Source organism: Myzus persicae, unplaced genomic scaffold (genome assembly GCF_001856785.1).
Source record: "Myzus persicae strain clone G006 unplaced genomic scaffold, MPER_G0061.0, whole genome shotgun sequence".
Lineage (NCBI taxonomy): Eukaryota > Metazoa > Arthropoda > Insecta > Hemiptera > Aphididae > Myzus > Myzus persicae.
In genome coordinates this window covers 1-24,524 of record NW_019102121.1, presented here as the reverse complement: position 1 = coordinate 24,524, position 24,524 = coordinate 1, and the positions used below count along the sequence as shown (strand labels likewise).

Here is a 24,524-nt window from a genome sequence, read left to right as displayed (position 1 = left end):
ATAAAAAAGGGGATTCCTCCCCTTACTTAAACCACTGATACTAGGTGTATAAGCCAACTATGCCTGGGAGCAAAAAACAAACATAAACTACTGCAAAATATAGCCATTTAGGTATATCTCGGTTTAAGTGTACTGAGGTACACAGGACAAATCAACATAAGTGTTCTCTGCTGTGGTGGGATAGCATTTAGTATATTTTCAAACTACTTTCAACATTTTTCCTAAATTTAATGTTTTGAAATCCTAGCCACCAGTCAACTAGAGAAAAACAACTTTTACTTATTAAAAGTAATTTCCATTTTGTCTTTATTATTAAGAAATAATTCTAATAAATAATGCTAATGTTATGTCATTACCCAACACTGTTGAAATGCTAGTTTATTAAGTATTTAGTAAGTACAGGAAAAAAATTAAATAATGAAAATAAAATTTTTTTATTTTTGTAAATTCAAACTATTAAACTTTTATCGATTGGTAAGAATACTGGAAATATTGGGATTCCGAGATATTTATAGTTATGTTTATTTTTTCAATAAAACAGTTTAGCAGGGATTGGCCATTGGCTCTACAGAATACCAAGAGACTCTAAGTTGCCTGCTCTATTAGCATCTGTAAAATTGTAGGCAATAAAAAGCTTGTATTAGTCAAGTATTCCAAAGGAACTCAAGCATTTTTCTCAAAGTCAAGCACTCGTCCAACTCTAGAATTGGTTATAATATATAAAACAATTTTTTTTTTAAATTTTAATTGATGATAGAGTATTTAATAGTTATGTAAAATTACAAAGATGTTTAAAAAGAATCAATTTTATAATATTAAATGATTAACAAAAATATTGATCTTAAATTGTGTTTTTTTTTAAGTCTTAACTTAACATTTTGATTTATGTCAGTGAAAATATCTTAACCACACATATAATATTATAAATCAAAAGTTAACGCTGAAATATAAGGAGATGAAAAGGGAAAATAATAAATATACAATACAAAACATTGGTCTTCATAAATATTTATTATATTTAGAAATTAAAAAAAAATTAACAAAAACCAACTTAAATTTAATACTTTAAGAATTACGAGTATAAAAAGAATATATTATAAAATTTTAAATATTAGTGCTATAAAAAAAAAAAATTAATAATATAATACTGAATTAATACAACTTTAAATAAATACCTTTATAAAAAATTCTCTAATTACTTCAATAGTAAAATTTTGAAATTACAAACCAAAGCCAAATCCATATTAAAAACTATTAATTACTATTTTAATTAGTGAACTTAAAAAATATATCCAAAAATAATTACTATTAATGCAGCCCAATAGTTGGATAAGAATGGTGTACCGGTTATGAATGAAGATAAATACCAAATTCCAGTCACTGCCAATAACTGTACACCAGTATTTGCCAACATCAAACTGTAAAATTATATGTTAAATTAAAATAAAATAAAATTTAAAATTTCAAGCACTTACAAAAAATTTTTTTTCAAAGCTTGTTTCATTGTTTTATCACTTTCTTTGTGTAAATATTTCCGTACTCCCAATGTAAGGTTTATAAAATATGGAGTCCAATTTAGGGATGTAGGATCGATGTAAAATACAGATTGGTCATCCACGCTCAGTTCTTCTTGTAGGCGAAGCGTACGAGCGTTATCAAATTTCCATTCATTAAATATAAATGGTGCAAGTTTACTGAGTGATCGGTTCACATTTTTATGTAATCGTACAAGGCTGGTAAATTATAACATCAAAATATTATAACCATTTAAAATTATGAAGTATTTGCATATATTTCAATAAATATAAAACAGCCATGTATATGATGGATAATGTTTATATTATGATAAATTTCAGTGTATTCAATAAAATATACTCACATTGGTCTTCCGCCAGAGATTTTGGTAACAAAATCTAATATGTAAGCTGGAATAAAATGAAAAATGGCTGAAGAAATCCAATACATGAATAAATTGGGTAAAAATTTTATATTTGGATACCACACAGCTCCACGAATGGGATAATTATGTAAAGTAGTTGTCAGTATCGATGAAATATCATTCCAACGGAATGGATTGCATGTGCTTGTTGTACAATGAAATATTGGTGTTTGCCCATCTACGGTTGGTGTACTAAATTGAATAAGATAATAATATCATAAAATGAAAATGGAATTTTTAAATTTCACTCATGTTAATCATAAAACAAAATAATATAATACATTTTTTTTATCAAATAGATAATTAAATTATAATTTGTACAAAACAATATTAATTTAAAATACATATATTATTTATATTGTTATTATATACACATTTACCTATCTGGCAATTGAGCACTAAACCATGTACTAGCAATCATTGTATTTATCACCACATCTACTGGTATATAATCATATATTAAAGACTTGTTCACTGGTAAACGCCTTACTACTCCTTTTGAAGCACCCATTATGAATCCTTGAGGACCATTTTTTGATACTGTCCAGCCTTCAACAGGCTCTTTCCATGCAGCAACAACTATGAAGCACAATATTTTTATTATTTAACTGAATAATTAGTAGGTATTTTGTATAGCGTAATCCACACAACTATTGTACTTTTTTTCAATCACAATACAAATTAATTTAACTAGAAATTTAGTGATAGTATTAACTATTCCCAAAGTAAGATTTAGCACTAAATATTTCTATTTCATACAAACACGACATACAATATTTGACCTTAATCATACACAGCAGTATTTTGATGATCATTGTTCATAATAGTTATAATATGGACTGAACAAAATTAATTTTTCGAAGTTATTTCTTGTTGGACTCTAATTTTCTAAATGTTCTAGAGAACATAGTAATGTTTTAACATGCATTTAAATGCAACAAAAAGATAAATCATTGAATTTTAAGAAAAATGAGCTTTTCGGGCGCTTGTTATTGAATTGTGAGCAACCATAATTTCATAATAAATATCAATATATTTAATTTTTTTTTTAAATACTTTACAATTTACAATAAAAAAATCTTAAAATGTTGACCCCTTAAATCTGTGAAATAACTATAATATCAATTTTCTTCAGTTAAGTTATTAATAAATATTTTACATACTCATGCTTGGTCGTACTATACAGGTACGAATAATATTTCTGGCATCATTAACAACATGTTCAGCCAAAGCTTTAGTGAACGTGTAAGTATTAATGTGATCTCCCATGATCCTAAAGAAAGAAAAATCATACATAAGTAATACATAGGTCAATAATCGGTGGTAGCAGAGGAGTAGTTTTGTTCAGACAAAGCCTCCTCTACTATCAGTTATACTGAAAAAAAATAATATATAGGTGGCCCAGTTTGAAAAAATAATTTTCTTAAAATAATAATTAACATAAATAATTAGTGTACAAGTAAATCCCATAATTATAATGTGCATAACATTCATATTTATATGAAAAAAAATAACTTTGGACACTGAAAAAATGCTGATAACTAATTTGAAAGAAATTTATAGTCATTTTGCTTATGTATATACTTTGCATAGAATTATTTTTAGAAGACAGCTATACGTTTTTCTGAAAGTGAAATCAATCATAAATGTTATTTATATAATACTGTATTGTATTTTCAAACATTTTATATAGTCATATAACTGTAAATCATTGTATCTTAATTTTTTTCGAAAATCATGGTTAGCATTTAGATGCCAATATACAATAGTTAGTTTTAAAACTGTTGAATATTTATTTAAATGTGCTTAACTTTAACTATGTAGAATATTAACTTAATTACTAACTTTTCAGCACCGCTGTTTAATTTCTCAGTGTCTGTAGTTTGAGTATAATTAATAATATCATTATAATTCGCTGGTGCATCATAAATTTTTTCCATTGCATAATTTTTATTACTATTAACATAGGCACTAGACACATGCAATAAACACTAAAAAAAAGAGTAGAAATTATTTTTAATATTGCATTTTAGTAATAGATAATAAAAATATAATGCATCTTTACTTGAAGGTTTTTTATTTTTTTGCTCAGCTCTACTATACGTTTGGTACCCAATAAGTTGACAGTTACAGCTGTCTTGAGATCAGTTTCAAAATCTAATGTGGCTGCACAATGAACTACAATATTAACATTGTCACAAAGCATTTTGAAATCGTCATCTGATAATCCTAAATTTTCCTCAGATATATCTCCACATACAGGTTTTATTTTACTTAATAATTCATCAAAACCATCGGAAGTTTTAATAACATCAAATACCTATCAAAGTAATGACAAATGAAAATTATACCTGATACTATTAAAAAATTTTATTTATAAATTCAACTTTACCGAATTGTTTTTCATAGTATCCAATCTTTCTTGGATGCCTTGTCCCTTCCGTGGCCGAAGTAAAACAAATATACTTCCAACATTTGGCATGCTCCTGAGTACTTTTTCAATATAAGAAACCCCAACAAAACCAGAACCACCCGTTAGAAATATGTTTTTATTTGTATAAAATGTTTTAACTGTCTCGTACGTCATTTTGCTTGGTTGGAAATATTTCTTCTAATGAAATATGAAGTGCAAAAATTACTATAAAAAAAAATACTGATATCAACATGAATATATTAAGTGTTTTACGCATGGTTAAATTATGTTAGCAATATATTTATGATTTCTACAACCGTCAGACATAAAACACAAAATTGATTTTAGCCTGTAAGTAGATAAAAATGTACATGGTAAACTACTTACAGATGTATAGCACAATATCAGCAATTGGACACTAGAGTGTCGGTAGAAGATTGAACACAAGTCAATAGTAATGGATGTAGATGTGATTTATCTGTTCTGAGCGAAATCATTAACCAAGTAAAATATGAAAAAATGAAGAATATTATTATAGTGGCTGAATAATGACGGACAATAAAAAACAAAAACAAAAAAAAACAGGTTTGGATTCCGTGTGGTATGGGGTCATACAACTCGTATCCGGTATTTCTAATGTAATAAGAACATCACCGTCAAAACATAAATCGTACTTTCATCTGCCTATTGCTACGGGAAAACGTGTGTAGTCGTCGTCGGGCGTTTGGAGGAGGGGCGGTGGAAGAGCGGTAAAGGTAGGATGCGGTTTGCGGACCATGTAGTTATTAGGCACCCGTTAGTCATTATTATGATTATCAACTATGGAAGCCAACCCAAAAGCACGAAGCCACGAAATGTGCATAATATGGCGTTCGCATCGAAAGCATTGGCAAAATTCATAAAGGTACAATCGCGATTATAATATAATATTTCAACGGGACCAACGGGTACAGTTTTATGACATCAGACATATTATTTTGATAACAGCTCGTGTTCTGCACCGAGTTTTAATGAAATTTTGGAAACGCCGAACACGCCTACATTTCCGCATTGCGTGGACCGGTTTAATCCCGGTTCGTAAATCGACCAAGTACCAGTGTGCATACGGGTTACGGTTTACTGGTGGAATACACACAACTACACAAGTAGATAATTTATATACATTAAGAGAGAGACGAGATGGAAACTGATGGAAAGATGGATTTTACTTACATGGCAGCGGGCTGCGTGTAGAATAACAAATACGAAGTACAGAGTTTACAAGTAACATCAAACAAGTGAATTCGGGGTACATACATAAAATCGAATCAACGATACACGATACACGAAGTCCGCAATGATAACGTCTCTACGATAACGTTAACAAAAACTAAACCGATAAGACACCGGTAAAGTTTCTCTGGAGAAATTGAGTGAAATCGCACACGCTCGCTGCGTGCATAATTGATTTTATGGTATTCCTATACAGCCTATAATATACCGTAAATGCGTAACATAATGTATATTTATTTTATTATTAGGAATATAAACTATAGGGCCGAATGCGGTTTAGCAGTTTGCAGTAAGCACTAAGCAGTTAAGCTCTCAACCGATTTTCGGGAATTTTTTATATGATGATGCTTTCCAAAAAAGTGTAAAATTTTGTGTAAAATTTTGTTTAGAAGTTATGTATATTATTATATAGTAAAAGTGTTTTTTTTTAATCTAGGGTTTTTAAAATTCAATTCAACATTCATTATAAGTTTTTCTATATCTATCACAAAAAAATGTCCACCTTATTAAAATCAAATAAAAATTGTATTAGCTCCTTGATTTCTCAAGTAGCAAATTTCTTCATTTGTTGTAATTCAAAAACGAATAGCTGTAAATACTTGAAATTTACACCATATGTTTATTTTTTCAATTCTATACTTGATACAATTTTCAAAATATTTTGACTCGTTTTGAGCTGTTTACGATTCTCAGCTTTAAATTTTTTTTCTGTAAATGCCAATAAAATTGTATTCGTTGGGTCAAAAAGCTTGGAGATGTAATGCAAGGTTTCTGGTATATGTTACAACATTTATTGAAAACTATTAAAAATACATTCTCATGATTTTTTTTCATTTAAAGTTCAAGTTTTGACAAAATTCATTGAATTGAAAGCATACAAATTATTTTGTAGCTTAACATTTATAAAATATTCCACTTTTATAGCTAAGAATTGTAAATTTAAAACAAGGTTTCACGTAAGTATAGAATATTTGTGGCCCGTGGGTACTTGAAACTTCTAAAGTAAATATTATATTCAAAAAACAAAAATGATAATACTCAAATAATATTGATTCAACCTACCGGGCACCGGCTACAGCAGAAATTTTAAAAATAAAAATAAAAATATAAGACATCCTAAGCCGATAAATTGTCATCGCTCAGATTCGTTTTTCGTATAGAAAAATGTTACCTATATCATTTAATTTAAATTTAACACATCTATTACAGTGACCCACTTGTAACCTACTGTAGGTACAGCATTGCGTCACCCACCTGTTTTAACTCACATATTATTGACATTTTAATGCCAATCTATTATGATTAAAAAAACGGAAACAAATAGGCAAATGTGTTAAACTCTATAATGTATTGACGATGTCTGCAAAGACTTTTATTGAGTTACATAAGGTACCTACTTGATGTATGGATGTGCCGATTTGAAGACAAAAGTGTTCTGGTCGTTCAGCGTGTTCTATTCAAATATTTTAATTTATCATATGGCTATACGCCATGCATGCCTGCATGTAATTGTATAAAACTAAGGTCTAAGATACATCAACATCGTATTCGTGGTTATATTAATTTTACAAATATTATAAAATACAAATTAATGTTTATTATATTTTTAATATTTTTTACTTCTCATCGGTTGTTGATGTAATACGTACTGCTGGTAAGTGGCATGGCAATAATTAAAAAAATATAGGTAAATACCTACGTTTAGTGGGAATACTGGCTGTGTGATTTGTCTATTTCTTTCTTATTTTTGTGATATTTTAATTTGTTATAATGAGGTTTAAAAAAAAAAATATCCTATTAGGTACCTAATAATAATTTTATAATATTCACTTTTAAGTTTCAAGGTGTTGATATTTTTGAGAATAAAAAATATTAATATCAATGCTGATTATTATGACCTCAAATTCCTCTACCTCATGCATTAGGTAAGACCGTAACTCATAAATGATAATCATAAGGTACCATAACACAGTTTTTCCTGTAATAGGTATTTAGTCGTAGGTAGCCTTGTAGTCTGTAGAAATTAGTTATGTTATATTTGATGTAGGTACCACATATAATTTCTTGGTTACAAATCATCTGTTCTGACACGTGAGTATAGGTATGTTACACTATGTGGCTTTCAGCGACGCCTGTAAAGAATTATAGCCTAGCAGGTGAAAAATACTTTTAAGTTTTGGTGGCTTCAGGGGGGTCTAGGGGCCATGGTCACCCCCAAGCCCGTATTTCTAAAAAATTGTTTGTTGTTAAAAACAAAATTACGAAAAAACATGTTATGACATCGACAGTAAAATTATGACTTGCCCCCCCCCCCCAACGATGTTTCTTGAGCAGCCCTTGGGTGTAAATGTGTTATATTATTATTTATTGCACATCTAATATAGAACCACATAGAAGTACAATAATTGAAGTAAGGAGTAAATTTACTAATATGACGTTTTTTTTTTTAGAACTATTTCTATGTGTCTTAACTTTGTAGTTGGCTATACACGGAGAATTGGTTAATAATCTCGTAGAAAAGTTCTTGCAAATGTTATACCAATGCCTGAAAATTAAAAAAAAAATTATACCTATGTTTTTATAAATGAAAATGAAAATATTTATAAATATGAGACATTGAGACTTAGTAAAAATAGTATTTATTGAGGTTTAATGTATATTCTATTGTTAAATGTTATTGTGATGGGTGGGAATGTTGATAGACTATGCGAAAAGCTTGCAAAATACTAATCAATGTTTCCATTACTTTCTATAAAAATAAATCCTAACTACAAGAACTGAGAGAACAGATCGTATAACTAATATAAATATAACAAATCGCATCATCTACAAATTAACTTCCTATTTAATCACCTAGGTTCCTACATCTGCATTATGCAGACTGCCTGCCTGCATATAAATTAGTAATTGGCAACCTAATGCTAAAATAATTGCACATTATCGTACACACAAGTACACGACACACCAAACGGCGTACCCATTAAATACAGCAACGGTTAATCGTCAATTTAAAATATCCAATAGTCAATACAAGTAAGAAAACAGATAACGTAAAAGATAATAATAATAAATTATATTAATTTATAGTATATAAAACACGGTTTAAGATAGAAAGGTTCTATCTTAATTAGTTATTCAAACTTCAAAGTATTAAATTATACAAATATTAATACATACATTCAAAAAATTAGACTCATAATTTGTTTCAGGCTTAGAGCTATTGTCACCTAAGACCTAAAGATACAATATACATAATATTATATAGTGGGTAATATACTAATATAGCCTGAATAAAGATAGCCGTAACCCGTTGGTAGTTTTTATAGTGACCGACGGCTATTATACTAACGCCCAACGGTGGTTCTGCGTTCTCGGTAGTCAGTATAATTGACCATTATCATAGAAATTAACGAAAAATTAACATTATTTGAAAAGTACAAATTATTAAATTTGTTTTTCTAATGTGATACATTTAAACTGCGGAATAAAAATCCCCGACTTCAGAATCCTCATGAATATTATTCACAACCACTTAAAAATGATTGAACAAATATTTTTTGAACACTATAATTATCACATCATTAATATTCAATTAAAAATATATAGGTAGGTATTCTTATCATTTAATGAATATTATATCGTATTTCAATTTTAAATCAAACCATTTAATGAATCATTACATAAAAAACCAATCTATTTTCACTGTTCAAAATAAATATACAATTAAATTTATTATATTAGGTGTTTTTACAAGTTTTACTTTATAGATACTAGATGTTGACTTGAGCATGTTCATAATTTTAATTATGAAATTACATTAATAGTTAATTACCTTTCACTTACACAATCCAAATTAAATTTAAGAAACTCAAATAATTATAGCATATTATCGTGATTTAAGTAGGTACCTAATCTTCTTGTCCACATCATTATTTAATTTTATTATGACTAAATGTCAAAATTAGGTAACGCATGTGGCATATAATATAATATATTAACTATTATTTACCCAAGGTAAGTGTAATAACTCATACAAGTCATAATCATTACCTAGCCTACTGATTATTTCTCACTTCTTAGTAATTATGAAATACTTACTCATCTTTTTTTTAAATGCAAGGACATATATATTATTATTTATTTGTAAAAAAAATACAACAGTTGCAAAAATTAAACGTGTCTAAAATAATATTTAAAACTGTGAGAACTTTCATAGAATAAACTACATTTTTTAGAAATTTCATATACTCGTACAGTGTTGTTAACATTAAAATTATTCTGTACTGTATTATTCAAAGTGGATTGCAATTTTCCTTGATACTATCTATATTATCTACTCAGATAAGTGTATAAGCTGTAGCCTACAAGGCTTGTATAAAGATAATAATCATTAAGAGGACGCCACACCCGCATGTGTTGTCTCCGTCTTACAAAGGAACAACATAGCAAAAACTGTTTTGCGCGGGACAACTTTTATCTTTCTGTGTTTGTAGTAGTGGCTCCAAAATTTCTGAACATATCGAGTAGAAAATTATCTATGCAACACCGTCTAAATATTTTTGATAACATAAATACAATAAAAGTTATTTGCTTCTAAACATTTTGTTTTTGTTTTTTTCATTTGCTTATAAAAAATGATTGGAAAGTGTAATTTAAAAAAAAGCACGCTGTTGCACAGATAAAGTTCTTCTTTACGTGTTGTGAAAATTTGGTAATTTTACAGCAAATATGGTGCGAGAAACAGTTTTTGCTATGTTGTACATTTGTAAGACGGAGACAGCACATGCGGGTGTGTCGTCCTCTTAATTGGGCTTCATTCTCTTGTCCGAGACAAGTACTCTAAACCCGTACACATTTAAGGCAATAATACAATAAAGAGTTAAAATGGGTGGGGAGTAAATATAATAAATACGTTATAGGTATATTATACTAATAGGTAGTGGGTACTATACAGTTTCAACCTATATCTCCTCAGTGAGATTCGATTATCTTTTGATATCAAATTAAATAAAAAATATTAAATAAAATATATTTATATCAAAAGAAATTTAATATTGAATAAAATTATGAAAAAAAAAAATATTCCACAGTGTTTCAAAAACAGTAAGTTGGTCGTAAGTACAATAGCTTCCCGCTTAGGTAAAAATATATAATTATATGCAATGTAAGGAATCAAATAAGGGAGTAACACAATTTTTGTTCTACATTTTTGAATATTATATGTTGATTATTTTTAATTTGATTTTTTTTATTGTGTGTGCAATAAAATCATTGTACTTAGGGTACAGATTATGTAATGAAACACTATAATTACAGCACTTTAATAAGAACAAAACTTCTCTGTTGAAAATCAAGAGTGGGTAATTAATTAGCTCCTTTCAAACCTCTCTTAAGCTTAGATGAAGTTTATTTTAGATTAGGTCAAAAGTAAAAAATTTTCAGACATTTAAATTTGAGTTCTCTATACATGTTAACATTTTTTAAATATTTGTCTATTTTAGAGCTATTTATAGTCTTATAGATATTTGATAATTTGACTTATTTTAGTTTGTTCGACTTATTTAGTACAATATCCCTCATAAGGGCCTCGCACGGCAATTAAAAAATACATTTTACAAAAGCGTTCGAAATTAAAATGTTGATAAAATTCCTCAACATTGCGAAAATAATATGAATATTAAACTATTTTAACCCATTATTGTAGTTAAAAATTATTAAAATAGTATTTTTAGATTCTCAGCGGAGCAATGAATATTATCAATCATCTTTAAGAACAAAATTATCTGAAATATAATTACACAAAAAATGTAACATTCGTTTCATAATATTATTCAGATAGAATATTCATATCAATTTATAATTTTAAGATGTACCTATACGAGTTTACGACAGAGTCATGTGAAAATGGGTATGTTAAAATAAATTTTACTTTTTGATATATATTTAATATACCTATATTTGAATAAAATTAAGTAAAATTGAATTTTCTATTTTCTATTTTCTGTGAGAATAACTTACGAGGAGCCTTGTTCTAAATTTCCAATAACTTTTTCCCACAAACAGATTTTGATCATAAATAAAAAATTAAAAAATCTAGATAAAAATAAAAATATCTTTAGCCCAAAACGAGCCAAAATATTTTGAAAATTATAGTATGTCAAGTATTATCATTTGACATTTGCTGATATGAATATTTCTGGTGTCATTTTTAAGTGTTTATGGTTATTTATTTTTTAATTACAACAAAAAAATAAAATCGAATTCGTTGAAAACTGGATTTGCATACAAATTCCCATTTATCGCCATTGTCCATTTTTATTTGTTTTTTCCCGATTATTATTTTTTCCACCATAGAACTTTCACACCTAAAAACACACATCATTGTAAAACCAATACAATAAGATTTATTTTTTAACATCTCCATCACATGGTGCATAATAAACTCTTTTTGATAAAGAGGCACTTTTATATTTATAAAAGTTTTACCATACCAATACATTACTAATATTAATTAAATTAATACATAATATTCATGGTTATATGATATTATGAAAAGTTCCCCAAAATCGACATTATTATAGGATGCGACTATGTGAGATATTATATACAGAAATAAAACTTAAAATAGGTATCGATTCAAAATGTAAAATATAATGTGAAGACGATGACAAACGAAAATATGCTGCTCAAATTATTTCAATGTTCTAATATATAGGTAAATAATAATTTTAAAAAAGTTTTGTAAAATTACATTTAAATAGATTTAGATTGATACTATCACAAATCAATCGACAGTTCAGAAATGAAAGTATATCGTTATACAATATATAGGTTTGTATTAATTTTCGTTTTAATTTAGATTCTTATAGGGAAATGAGGTATTACGTAAGTATAGATCTTAGCAATAATGTTGTGTTTTTTTGTGTGGATACGACGTTTATATATACATGTTTTATAGTATAGAAAAAATACTTTGATCATCAATTTCGAAGGTGCTTCCTGGTAACAAAAATTATCCAGTAACTATAAGAGAGTCAAAGCTAAGACTTTTGTATTTTAATAATAATCGAGATAATAATAATAAAAAAAAAAAGCAAAAGGATTAAGGAATAATTTTTACAAAAACTAAATTTTGAAAAATCCGATTTTTTTTTGATGCGATCAAAAAATTAAAACCTTTAAGAATTTCTAATATTCATAGTAGTTTTTACTAGATAAGAATAGTTTAAAAAATATTTTGGTTCTTTTTGTGCTATTACTATATAAAGTTGTATATTGTATTGAATGTTGGACTTTTATTTTTTAGTTTATTTTGATTTATATGTATACCTATGCTATCATTTTAGATTCTGAGAGGAGCGATTAATGTATTGATTTTACAATGATGCATGTTTTTATATCTATTTTTTTGTTTTGTGTCTATCATCCCAGTTTCTTATAAAAGTTCTTCGATTTTCTTCAACAGCAACTTTTTCTGGTAGGAAAGTGAATCTAGTTGGTGCATTCGCTAGGTCAAAATGTAAAATTCCCAATATTTTTCAAAAATAACAGGAAAAATAAAGAAAAATATGAAAGAAAAACGGGAATTTTTAGACAGAACCAGTTTTCAAAAAATAGATTTTGGTTTTTAGTGTAACTCTAAAAAAAATGACCGTTGGTACGTGAAATGTTCACTAATTATTTGTGTTAGCGTTTATCATATAGTATACACCATACAATTTTCAAAATATTTAGGATTGTGTTGAACTATTTGTAGGCGTATAAAACTTTCGATTATTATTTGTTTTTTTAAACTTATGATGATAAAAAATGTTTCGCTCGGCCAAAAAACTAGTAAATGTTATACAAGGTTCTTATTATATTATATTATGTTATGCTTATCGTCATTAAAAAATATTGAAATACTTGGCACACTATTTTTATTTTTATCAGCTTAATTTCAAATTTGTACGAAATTCTTCAAAAAAACGAACATTTGCAAATAATGTTGTAGGTTTAAATTCATAAAATGTTTTATTATAACATCTACGGTTACCAAAATAAATACATGGTTCTTCACAAGTTATATTACTGGAAATTAGAAAAAAAGGAAACCTCATCATACCTATGGCTTAGACCCATTTTTTAAGACCGATTTATAAGACATTGGATTTATAATATTCATAAGTACCTATATTCACGATTTTTTTTATTATCGTATTATAATATTGATACCTCAGTGGCAATTGCCGGTGCCCGGCAAATGGCAATACATTTTCGTTTCTCGCTTAGCCTAGCATCGTCGATCATCGAAATTCGGAGCGGGTCGCAGGAGCCCTCTTGGCCTCTTAGCGCCGCCGAACTGATCATAAGTGCCAAGTGCCGAACTGTGCCAGTGTGCCGAAGTATGCCAGTGTGGTAGTGTGCCACTGTGGAGGGGCTCGGTGTACAACCACAGAATAACCAGAATGGACACACGCTGAGCACTCAAAAATCTGTTCAACTTTGTGGAATATCAGTGTATCCATGTATATAATAAAAATGTAAAATTCTTTCTGTCTGGTCACACTGATAAGGGTTTGTTTACTAACTTTCGACATCAGCTGTCCATATATCTGCGATTGTTTACAAAACATCAGTTTTACTTTTGCGCTCTTATTTGAAATTAATGTTTTAATTATTTTATTAATTAAGAAATTAAATCAAATTAATCGTAATTTTTGTTTTTTAAATGTATTCGGGAGGAAATAGATGTTGCTTGCTGTACTGCACCAGCATTTCTTCCTCAAAAATTGAAGGAACAAAATTCCATAGATTTCCGAAGGATCTTGCAAGGTAAGCAATATTAATTAGTTATTGGAAGTTAAATCAAAAAGCAAATTCATCAAATGCTATTTTATTTCTATGTGTATTATATTTAATATTATACATATATTTGTTTTAACCAAATTTAGATGTGACGTTTGGATTGAAAAATGTGGTCCAATAAATTTACCTTCTATTGAACCTATAGTTTTGTACAAAAACTATAGAATATGTTCCTTACATTTTGAGGATAAAATGTATATAAATGCTGAAAAGTCAAGGCTCTCAATTAACGCAATACCAACGTTGTTTAAAGGTAAGCATCATTATTCATTGTTTACTTGTATACCTAGTGTACACTGGCTAGCGTTGTGCAAAGCTGGTCACTACCTAATTAGAAAGTAAAAATTAAGTAATTTGTAATTATTATTTTTTTTTAACTAGGTTATTCTGTGGTACAACCGCCACCGGCATGGATAGTCTAATCAGTAATCATATTATTTTTTGATAACACATCATATCTTTATCTAATGAACAAATTATTCTAAGCTTATTGATATAATTGTATAAATAATGTAATTTAAATAGACATCATAGCTATTATTAATCCGTATAATTTTTTTCGAATTATAGATGTTTGTATAATATGTATATAAGTATATAACTATTTACTAGTAATTATGTCTATTGTACTTTTATGAGTTATGCCGTTTGAAATTGTATTTGAGACTAGTGTCTGGTATATTAATTACGAAATTTCAGAAAACTAAAAGTAAAATGTATTAGATACTATTGCAATATAAGTTTGTAAGAAAATTATTACAAATTATTTACACATAAAGTGGTCAACTGAAGATAAGGTTGTTATTTCTTGTTACATACATCAGTATCACCAAGGTATCAACGATACTTTTTTTCGATATGGATAATTTAAAAAAACCAAATATTACAAAAAAGAAAAAAGAACGGTAAGTTTGTTAAATGTTAATTTTAAAGATTTATTATTTTGTTTTCTTATATTTCTAGGTCATCAAAAAATATACTTGAAACTTTAAAAATAAAAAAGGAATGTGAGAAAAAAGCATTAGAAATTGTGGTTGAGTTAATTGATGGTGGATTGGAAGAAGCAGACCTGTTAAATAAGGTAGAGTTAGAATATTATATAACAACATTGAAAGTTAATTTATGTTGTATCTAATATTTGTTAAAGTAATTTTACTTTGGTGAGAGTAACCATATTTGAAATAAAACATGGACATTTTTCTTATCAAATTGTGATTACGATATTTTTGCTAAACATAAGAAAATCTTTTTTTCTTATAAGGTTAAATTCCAAAAGTAAAGATAAATAATAATAGTTACAGCATTTTTGCTTAAAAAAATGTGTAAAACTAGCATTTAAGTAAAATTTGTTTCTTAGTAGGGAAATTGGTACTTTCCTGTTATACGAGACTTCAGCTATTATCGCGATTACCACAATATAGTTGAGCGATATCCATAAACTGGGATTATATTTACTAGCTATCATTACCTATACTATTAGTTTTTGTAATTGGTGTTTCCTTTATATTACATATGTTGTTTTTGCTTTAGTCGTCATGTCTGTCTCGGGTTTGAACACAGTCCTCTTCCATTTGTTTCTATATTACGGTTTATTTTTTCTTGGAGTTAAGAGTTAACTTCAATAAAATGGTGTGAACAAAATTTGAAAACAAATAAAAATATAGTAATAGATTGGAATAACTATTTGCAGGAAGTTTGTGTTCTAAATATTGAGGCAAGGAAATAAGGACAAATTGGAGGACCCGATAAAATTGTGGAAATGATGAAAGCTTATTTCCCAAGCGCAAAAATAATGCAGGTAGAATTCTTGCACCACAGTGGATTTTTGAAGGTCTATATTAGGAAACTTTTACTTTTTTTTTATTATTATTATTTTATTGTTTTCCATATGCCTCGGCAAATTTGGCACTTTGGCTTGTACCTTGTAAAATACATCATGCATAATTACTATGTTTTAAAATATTTTCTTTATTTTATCTTTTTTTTTTTAAATAATTCAAATGTGGCCAATGGCGATCCCCACAATATATATTATTAAAAAATGTATCAAAGAAGAAAAGAAAAATAAGGTAGTCTCATATAATAGGAAAGTACCATTTTTAGTAGTCTTGTGTGGTAGTCGTGGTAACATCTGTAGTCTCATATAGCAGAAAAGTACCAGGAAATATAGGTATTATTTTTAATTAATATTATTATTGTTATGATTAGTATTATATTAAATTAATATTATTATTATTATGATTATTCTTACATTAAAATTTCAAGTTGAGTAAGTACTTAAACTTCCAAGGTTTATTTAATTGAATAAAAACAATACTGTCAACAAGTTTTTGAGATTTACTAAAACTTCTGAATTATTTTTATTTATGTACAATTGCTTATTTTTATATTTCTTAACAAATTAATCTCTTATATATTATCTTGTTTATAATTCATTTTTTTTAGTTGCATTCAATTAATGCTTGTCACTATGAAGATGTAGTAGAAGAAAGATTTATATTAAAACATTGTGGATACGTTATGTGTGAAAAGACGTTGGAAAACATACCAAATCAAAAATATAAGATATCACTAACCCTCAAAAAGGTGTATGATATCACAGAAAGAAAGGTATTTATACAATATTTACTTTTTAACAGTTGCTTATTTTTATTATTAGTGTACATGCTGGAAAAGAGGCGATTTTGTGGGAACTGAGAAATCGGTTTCATTTGTTGTTTTGGAAGCATCTGTATAGAAGTGGTAGTAGTTTGCGATTTGTTGTTTATTATTTTGTGGAACATATTTATGATCAGTCTATGAATTGTGTAAGACATATTTTTGGTTGCATATTGTGCAATGCAAAATTTTTGTCTGTTGTCCAGTGACAGTAGACAGTTTGTTCTCCACAACAAACTATCATCTGGACTTGATTTGGAAGTTCCAATGCCTATTCTGATTTTAGATTGTCTATATTATAATACGATGAAATATTATATGATTTGAGTCTTAAAAAAATAAGCCAATGGTTTTTTTCCATTTGATTTTATCACATCATATTTTTAATACTTCGCTGCAATTTATTGTGTGTATGAAAAAATTAACTTACCTGGCAATTGTGACATGGGAATAATCAAAATTATGATAAGTTTTTTGAACCTGCATTTTTACCTAGACTTATGATAAAAGTAAGTCTACTAGAATAATCATTTTGTTTGTTTCAGAAATTTTGCTCCAATATATGTTATAAAAGTTCAAAATATTTACAAAATCAACTACTTACCACACCGTTGTGGTTGCGTGACAAAGATTCAGTACCAAAATTTAAATTATTTAAGTATGTTAACAATTATTTTTTAGATATATTTGTTAATTTTTTGTATTTTAAACCGAGAAAGTACATGAACAATGAACATAGCCCATATATTATGACTGGTCTCTGCAATAGTAGTGGTGTCGGATAGTACATACAATAAAATAACAATAATACCTAATAATTTTACCATAGTTTGATAAAAAATAAAGTTCAATATTAAAATGTATGATATAAAAAGATACATACAAATAAGAAATGGGTTTTTACTCTAAATCAACTGAGCTGAAAAGTCACATTATTCTATTGATTTGTGAATTAGAAGTTATCTTATTAAAACAAAGAATAGAATTTAATTTTTTTTCTTTAATGTATATACTAAAGGAAAGCACTTAAATAAAATAATCAAAAAATAACCATCCCTTACTCGTGTAGTTTTAATATGCATAATATAAAATAAAAACTTTGATCTAACTTAATGCATTTTTAAGGTGAATAACCTTAATTTAATGTTTCAAAATTAAATTCATTCTTTATGTAATTCTTAAGACAATAGAACTTTAAGTATTAAATATTAATATGAAATCTAAATATTCTATGTCACATAATTGATTCTCATAGTCTAGTAGCCTAGTATAATAGTAAGATCTGGTGGCTCATATGTATTACACTCGAAATAATTACCAGGATGTTGATATTAAAGAGCTACTATAAAAATTATATATAATAAAAAAAAAAGGTCGCAATGGCAATTCAGAATTAATAACAATATTCAATGCAAACAAAATAAATAACTTCACTACAGTCGAGTGGCACGCAGTCAATGTTGTCAATTCACTCAGCATATGAAACTAAACTTAAATTAAATAATAATTTTAAAAGACACGTGACTGTGTATGGTCTGTCCGTATTAAAAGATGATAAATATTATTAGTTATTACAAAGGGGAACAAATTAACTAACAATATTCAAACTTATAATGAATTAAGAAGCAAAACACAATTGTATGTACTTTTATGTTAATTAATTACAAATTGTATGTACAATTAGAAATTATAAATACATATGATTTATACGATTTTTATTTAATATCAAGTAAATGGGATTTAAAACTGAGAAAAGAATGTATTCAGAATTAATTAAAATAAAAATAAAATTGTTTTATTGTAGCATACATACAGAAAAGAATATTCCATACAATTTGCACACCATGCCTGATGGTCAGACAAAATCATCAACACCGTTAATTACTGTTCCTACACCTAGCGATACCGAGGTAATTTAACAAAATATTTTTTAATTAAAAAATGATTTATATTAGATACTATTTTGATTATTGGTTTTGGTTTATGATGGTACATTTTTGACATTTTTATTTATTTTTTTTTTAAATTTACTCCGGTCACAAGAGAAACTGGCAGCGACCAAACTCCATCAAAGTTGATCTCCCACCAATTTGCTGTGATAACAACATGTTTGATTATGGTCGTTAACCATCAATAACTGTATACAATAAACAAAGTGGGGAAACAGTAGCTCGGAAAGGTTGCAGCTGTCAGTCTGCATGGGCTAAAAAAACAATAGGGTTCTCTCGTGGGTTTGAATATAAATTCTTAATTATCTTCTGCAAATACTATGATAAATTAACAAGAAAATGAAGTGTGGTTGATGAAAAGTCATAATGCTTCCTAAATATTTCATATAAAAGAAATTAGGTGATTGATTTAATTAACTCAGAATAACATTTTTATCTTGTCTAAATCTTTGATTTTTTAAAATTAAAACATCCAATTCTATATTGATTTTATTTAAAAATAAACAAATTGCATAAGAATCTTATTTCTTAGAAAATTCATACTTAGATAGTAAACTAAACAATATTGTCATATCACTTTTAGTTTATTATATTTTTGAATCAATTAAATAATAGTATTAAAAGTTGTACAAAATATGTTATGTAATATTAATGTAGTCATATGTATATCATTGCTAATAATTTATCTATAATAAAATAAAATTTATTATTTTAATAGTAAATAATAAATAACAAATAAACTAAGTGTACCAAAATTAAAATTTTGAAATTTAGTCTATGAATTTTAATTTAATAAGTTAAGATTTTTTTATATAATTTACCATGTCAACATTAAAAATGTATAAACTATAATTGTTATATTTATAGACTGATCTTGAAGAACAACTTGAAGCTCTTTTAACATTAAAAACTAATAGTTAAAAATCGATTACGGGATACGAATATGAACTCCAACTATGAATTACATTGGTATGTATATTAAAAATAAAATAACTCTTTTTATTATATTTTATTTTATTGTCTCAGAATATGCAATTTTCAGGATATAATAACATGTAAATTAAACATTTCAGCATGAAAAACTGAAGAAAAAGAAAATATGACTGTGATCTCTACAAAATTACAATACTTACATCAAAAAATAACAAAAGTTTAAATGTATCAGAAAGTCTTTGTGATATTTAAAATGTATTTTTTTTTTTATAAATTGCAATATTATTGCACTTATTTTTTATGCATGTAATATAATTTTTTATTTGTGTACGACTTAAAATATAACACAGTTGAAAGGCACTTCTAACTCATAAATCATAGTATTTAATTTAATGCTGTATATATTGAAAGTTTAAAAATACATTACTGATTTTTTTATAACTTATATTTTTGGAATATACATTGTTAACATATTTTCATCTTTATAAATCATTTTATAATTGACTAATTAATTTAGTAAGTCTAAAATGAAAAAGTTTAACGGGATACTCTATTTTACGTAAAACTTTCATTATTTCAAAAAAGACATTTTTGGAAAAAAAATTATAATTTTTACTATTGTTAGTTATAATTTTTTTAATAATTTACTCTTTTGAATGAAAACATACATTTTTAATTTTATATTCTGAAGAAAACTATTATTTGTAGTATTTTAATTTATAAAAATCAAATTTTGTACAAGTAGTAATTAATTTATACACGGGCGGTTGTTAACTCCTGAATTTTTAAAACTAGTTAATTCTCTCAGTAAACATTATGTTTGTCTGAAGGAAATATGTAAATTTTCCCTAGTTGTTTTAATATCATGTCACAAGCAAATCGGAAACTTACAAACCATAAACTAGATACCTTACATTTTTTATGTATATGTTGAATATTCATATTATAATTCTAAAAATTAAATTGATATTTTAATTTAATTTGAAATTGATTCAATTTATCATTATTTTTTGTACTTATTATAATTTAAATAATTTACTTTTTTTTTTTAATGAAATTCTAATGTATATTAAATTTTAAAAATGGGCATTGTTTATATTACTTTAAATACTACATTAAAATGTATAAACAAAGTTATTATAGACTCTGGAAAGTTTACATGTTCTCTTCAGGTAATACTGGAGTAGACCTTAGAGAATTTACCATTGGGTAAGCTTATATGTCATGAAAATCAAGAGAACTTGCATTTGTCCTTATAACTATTCAAAATTTAGATGGAGCAGAATGTTGCAGGGCATTAGTTTGAGCTATTAATACATATAAATCTGAATAAAACCTTCTAAGTGTTACCTTTTATAATTTATCTATGAAATACCTTCTGTGTGATTAAACATTTATAATATGACACCAAATGTTATTCAAAAAACCACCTTTGTACGCTTTACAAAAATATAATCTATAATAAAACCTTCAATGTGGCATAACATTGAAAATTCATATAATATTAATTCTACAAATGTGTTTTTTTAGTAAATTTTTGAACAATTTGGTTTACTGATTGGAAGATTTTTGTATGTCAACAACGATATGCTTTTTATAGTGTTTAAATATGTCTAAAAACATTCCTTATAAAATTAAATTTTATGTTTTAATTATGATTATAAAACATCATGGTATGTGCTAACATATATAAGTAATTTAGAATATTTAAATTTAATGATTCTCATGAAATGAAAGTATGTATCAAAGTCATATCATTACAAATTAAATAATTAAAAATTGCAAAAAATATGGTCAATATACATTGTATTAACTAATAATAAAAAATTGTATTAAATTAATTTACCTAAAATGTATTTGTCTTTACTTAGCTTAATGTATATTTCATGTTACATATAATACAAAATAAGCTAAAATATATTAAATTTGCAATTTTAACCAAAATATTGTTTTTAGTAAAACAGTTTGAAATATGCAAATATATGTAACATAAAATTCACCCTTAAAGACTAATTTCGGTAACTGTAATTTTCTGTCAGCATTTTATACCAATTCTCAAGATATTATACTGATTTTGATTTCATTATACCTAATACCTAATATTTTAATATTTTTTTTTTGCTTTGAACTTTTATAAATCGTAATAGTAAATAATAGTCTGCAGATATTATGCTCTTATGCATAATAATATAATATTAAATTAATACGTAGAAAACTGAAATACTCATTAATTATCATATGGGTATAATTAATGTATTATACTATTATTATATATAAACCATGAATCAATATATAATATTATGTAGGAACACAACCATTATTATTTATATTGTTTTCTACAAATAACAATTTCTGTTAAAAAGATATTGTTGTTATAATAAACCAGTACTTGGAAGTTGGAAAAATTCACTTCAAATCTTAGCCTAGCCACAAATTGAGTGTTTATAAAATCTAATTTTGGATTTATCCCCGACGTAATGACTTTAAAATTGAATCAAGTACCTACCCAGTACAATGAGAAAATTGTTTCAAGAAAAGAGGAATGATGTTTTATAGGAAAATAAAGGTTACCAAACATAAGTTTAAATTACAAAAATTTAATCTGGAGAAGAAATTTCAATGGTCAGAATACCTGAAAATTTGAGCCTTGGCGATTTAGCATATTTTGAGTATGATTCTATAAATTCTGTTGATGTTAAACATTCTCTTTAAATGTTTAAATTATTGTTAGCTGACGATAGAAAAAGTTTTCAGTTTTAAAATTTGAAAAAACAACTTATTGTTTAATGCAACTTCCGAAGTAGAAATGTGTGTTAATCTTAAATATTTGAAAATAAAATATTTTGTCAATTGTTTTTTAGTAGTTGAGAAGTATCCAGATAAGAAAATCTATAAAATAAACCCAAATAATTCAAATAATTTATTATAACTTGTAAGTTGTTAAATAAATTTTATAATGAATATTTTTGAACAAAAACAAAAGAATTTTTCTGTAGGTACTTATAATTTTAATGAATACATTTTATTTACAACTTGTAAGTTGTTAAATAAAGTTGTAAATAAAATGTATTCATTAAAATTATAAGTACCTACAGAAAAATTCTTTTGTTTTTGTTCAAAGATATTCATTATAAAATGCATATTTTGTGTATTTAAGTTCATATTTGGTGATTTTTAGAGCTACGATTCTTCTGCCCTACTTATGAGGAACCGATTGTATTCATTTTTCAAACTTTAGGTGTATAAATTGAACAAAATAGGTAGTTAAAAATAATTTAGTAAAAATTTGAATTTGAAATAATAACAAATGCTATGAATTAATGCTTTCAGTTATAAGTATAAAAATAATTATGCTCATGTAGAATTTAATATTTTTAAATTGATGTAATAAAAACTGATAATGAACTAAGTAGGTATTAAATTTTCAAACTTTCTGAATAAGCGAAAATTGTTTAAGTAATATATTTAGAAAAAAACTAAAAAAAATAATTGAAAATTGATCTGCATAGGTAATTTAAAAAGAGACTAAATATTTTGAAAATTGTATCATGTATATAAAATGATTCAATTAACATATTTTGGTGAATATTTAAAATATCTATGGTTATTCGTTTTTAAATTACAACTAGATATGAAATCGTTATTTTACATTTTTGTCTATTAAATATTTTATGTTAGTACTTAAAAATATTTGTGGTTTTATACTCGACTTTCTTTTTTAAATTCAGAAATAAAAATTTGAGATTAACCTTATTCAACATCTTAAAGTCTTAGGTAAAATATTTTAGGAATTTTCAACTACAAAATAATTTGCACATTTTCGGGAATTTGACAAAATTCTAATAAAAATCACTTATAAAAAATATTTATGGGGCTGTGTTAGTATGAACATTTTAGTATTTTACAAGGACATTTGTATTATGTGTTGATGATTTTTAGTTATTACCAAATGAAAATTTGAGATCAAAATGTGTAGGAAAAATATCAATAGGTAATGTCAAATGTCTAAGCTCAAAAAATGTTAAAATACTTTTATAATTTTATTATGTATAAAAAGATGCTAATATAAGTATTAAAAATTTAAAGTTGATACAATTATTCGTTTTTGAGTTAGGCCAAAGAACAAAATAGGTTTTCCCGGTTATCTTGTTAAAAAGATACTGAGTATTTTAACATATCAAAAAAAAAACACTATCTAGATCTAATTCGCTATCAAAATCCACTCGGTCTCATATTTGAAGATAGTAGCATTTTTTCTACTATTTATCATGTATAATATAATATAATACATTTATACTGACAGTGCCGGCGCTAAGTATTGCGGGGCCCTGGACATAGGTATTGGCCTTTAGGTTCTCAGAGAGGGGTGAAATTTTAGCTTTTTTTAAATTAGGATTTTAAAAAAAATACAGTTTTTCTTCGAATTTTAAACACTATGTCACTATAATAATATTAGGTTATTCTTATCCTTTTTTTTATTATAACGTGTTAACACAAAATTGATTAAAAATAA

The 24,524-nt window shown here is 26.3% G+C and overlaps 2 protein-coding genes across 6 annotated transcripts; one reads left to right on the top strand and one right to left on the bottom strand.

Moving 5' to 3' along the window:
- Positions 1–1,264: 1,264 nt before the first annotated feature.
- Positions 1,265–5,692, bottom strand: LOC111031338 (putative fatty acyl-CoA reductase CG8306). Of its 5 annotated transcripts, none has more exons than XM_022311231.1 (10): positions 5,565–5,691; positions 4,740–4,830; positions 4,332–4,577; positions 4,005–4,259; positions 3,785–3,930; positions 3,103–3,212; positions 2,320–2,518; positions 1,880–2,131; positions 1,476–1,733; positions 1,265–1,418 (listed from the first exon to the last, which is right to left on the bottom strand). In XM_022311231.1, exons 3-10 carry the CDS (start codon positions 4,524–4,526, stop codon positions 1,280–1,282), a joined length of 1,554 nt encoding a protein of 517 aa, XP_022166923.1. In that variant the 5' UTR covers positions 4,527–4,577; positions 4,740–4,830; positions 5,565–5,691; the 3' UTR covers positions 1,265–1,279. The 5 variants fall into 5 exon arrangements, with proteins under 5 accessions (XP_022166923.1, XP_022166925.1, XP_022166926.1 ...); XM_022311233.1 differs by having other exon boundaries at positions 4,740–4,835; positions 5,565–5,684; XM_022311234.1 differs by lacking the exon at positions 5,565–5,691 and adding an exon at positions 5,027–5,547.
- An 8,377-nt stretch (positions 5,693–14,069) lies between these two features.
- LOC111031346 (putative RNA polymerase II subunit B1 CTD phosphatase RPAP2 homolog) lies at positions 14,070–20,165 on the top strand. Its single transcript, XM_022311251.1, has 9 exons — positions 14,070–14,438; positions 14,558–14,724; positions 14,853–15,376; positions 15,435–15,552; positions 16,917–17,081; positions 17,675–17,787; positions 18,934–19,039; positions 19,946–20,047; positions 20,152–20,165. The coding sequence occupies exons 3-8, from the start codon at positions 15,330–15,332 to the stop codon at positions 19,997–19,999; spliced, it is 603 nt and encodes a 200-aa protein (XP_022166943.1). The 5' UTR covers positions 14,070–14,438; positions 14,558–14,724; positions 14,853–15,329; the 3' UTR covers positions 20,000–20,047; positions 20,152–20,165.
- The last annotated feature ends 4,359 nt before the right edge of the window (positions 20,166–24,524 follow it).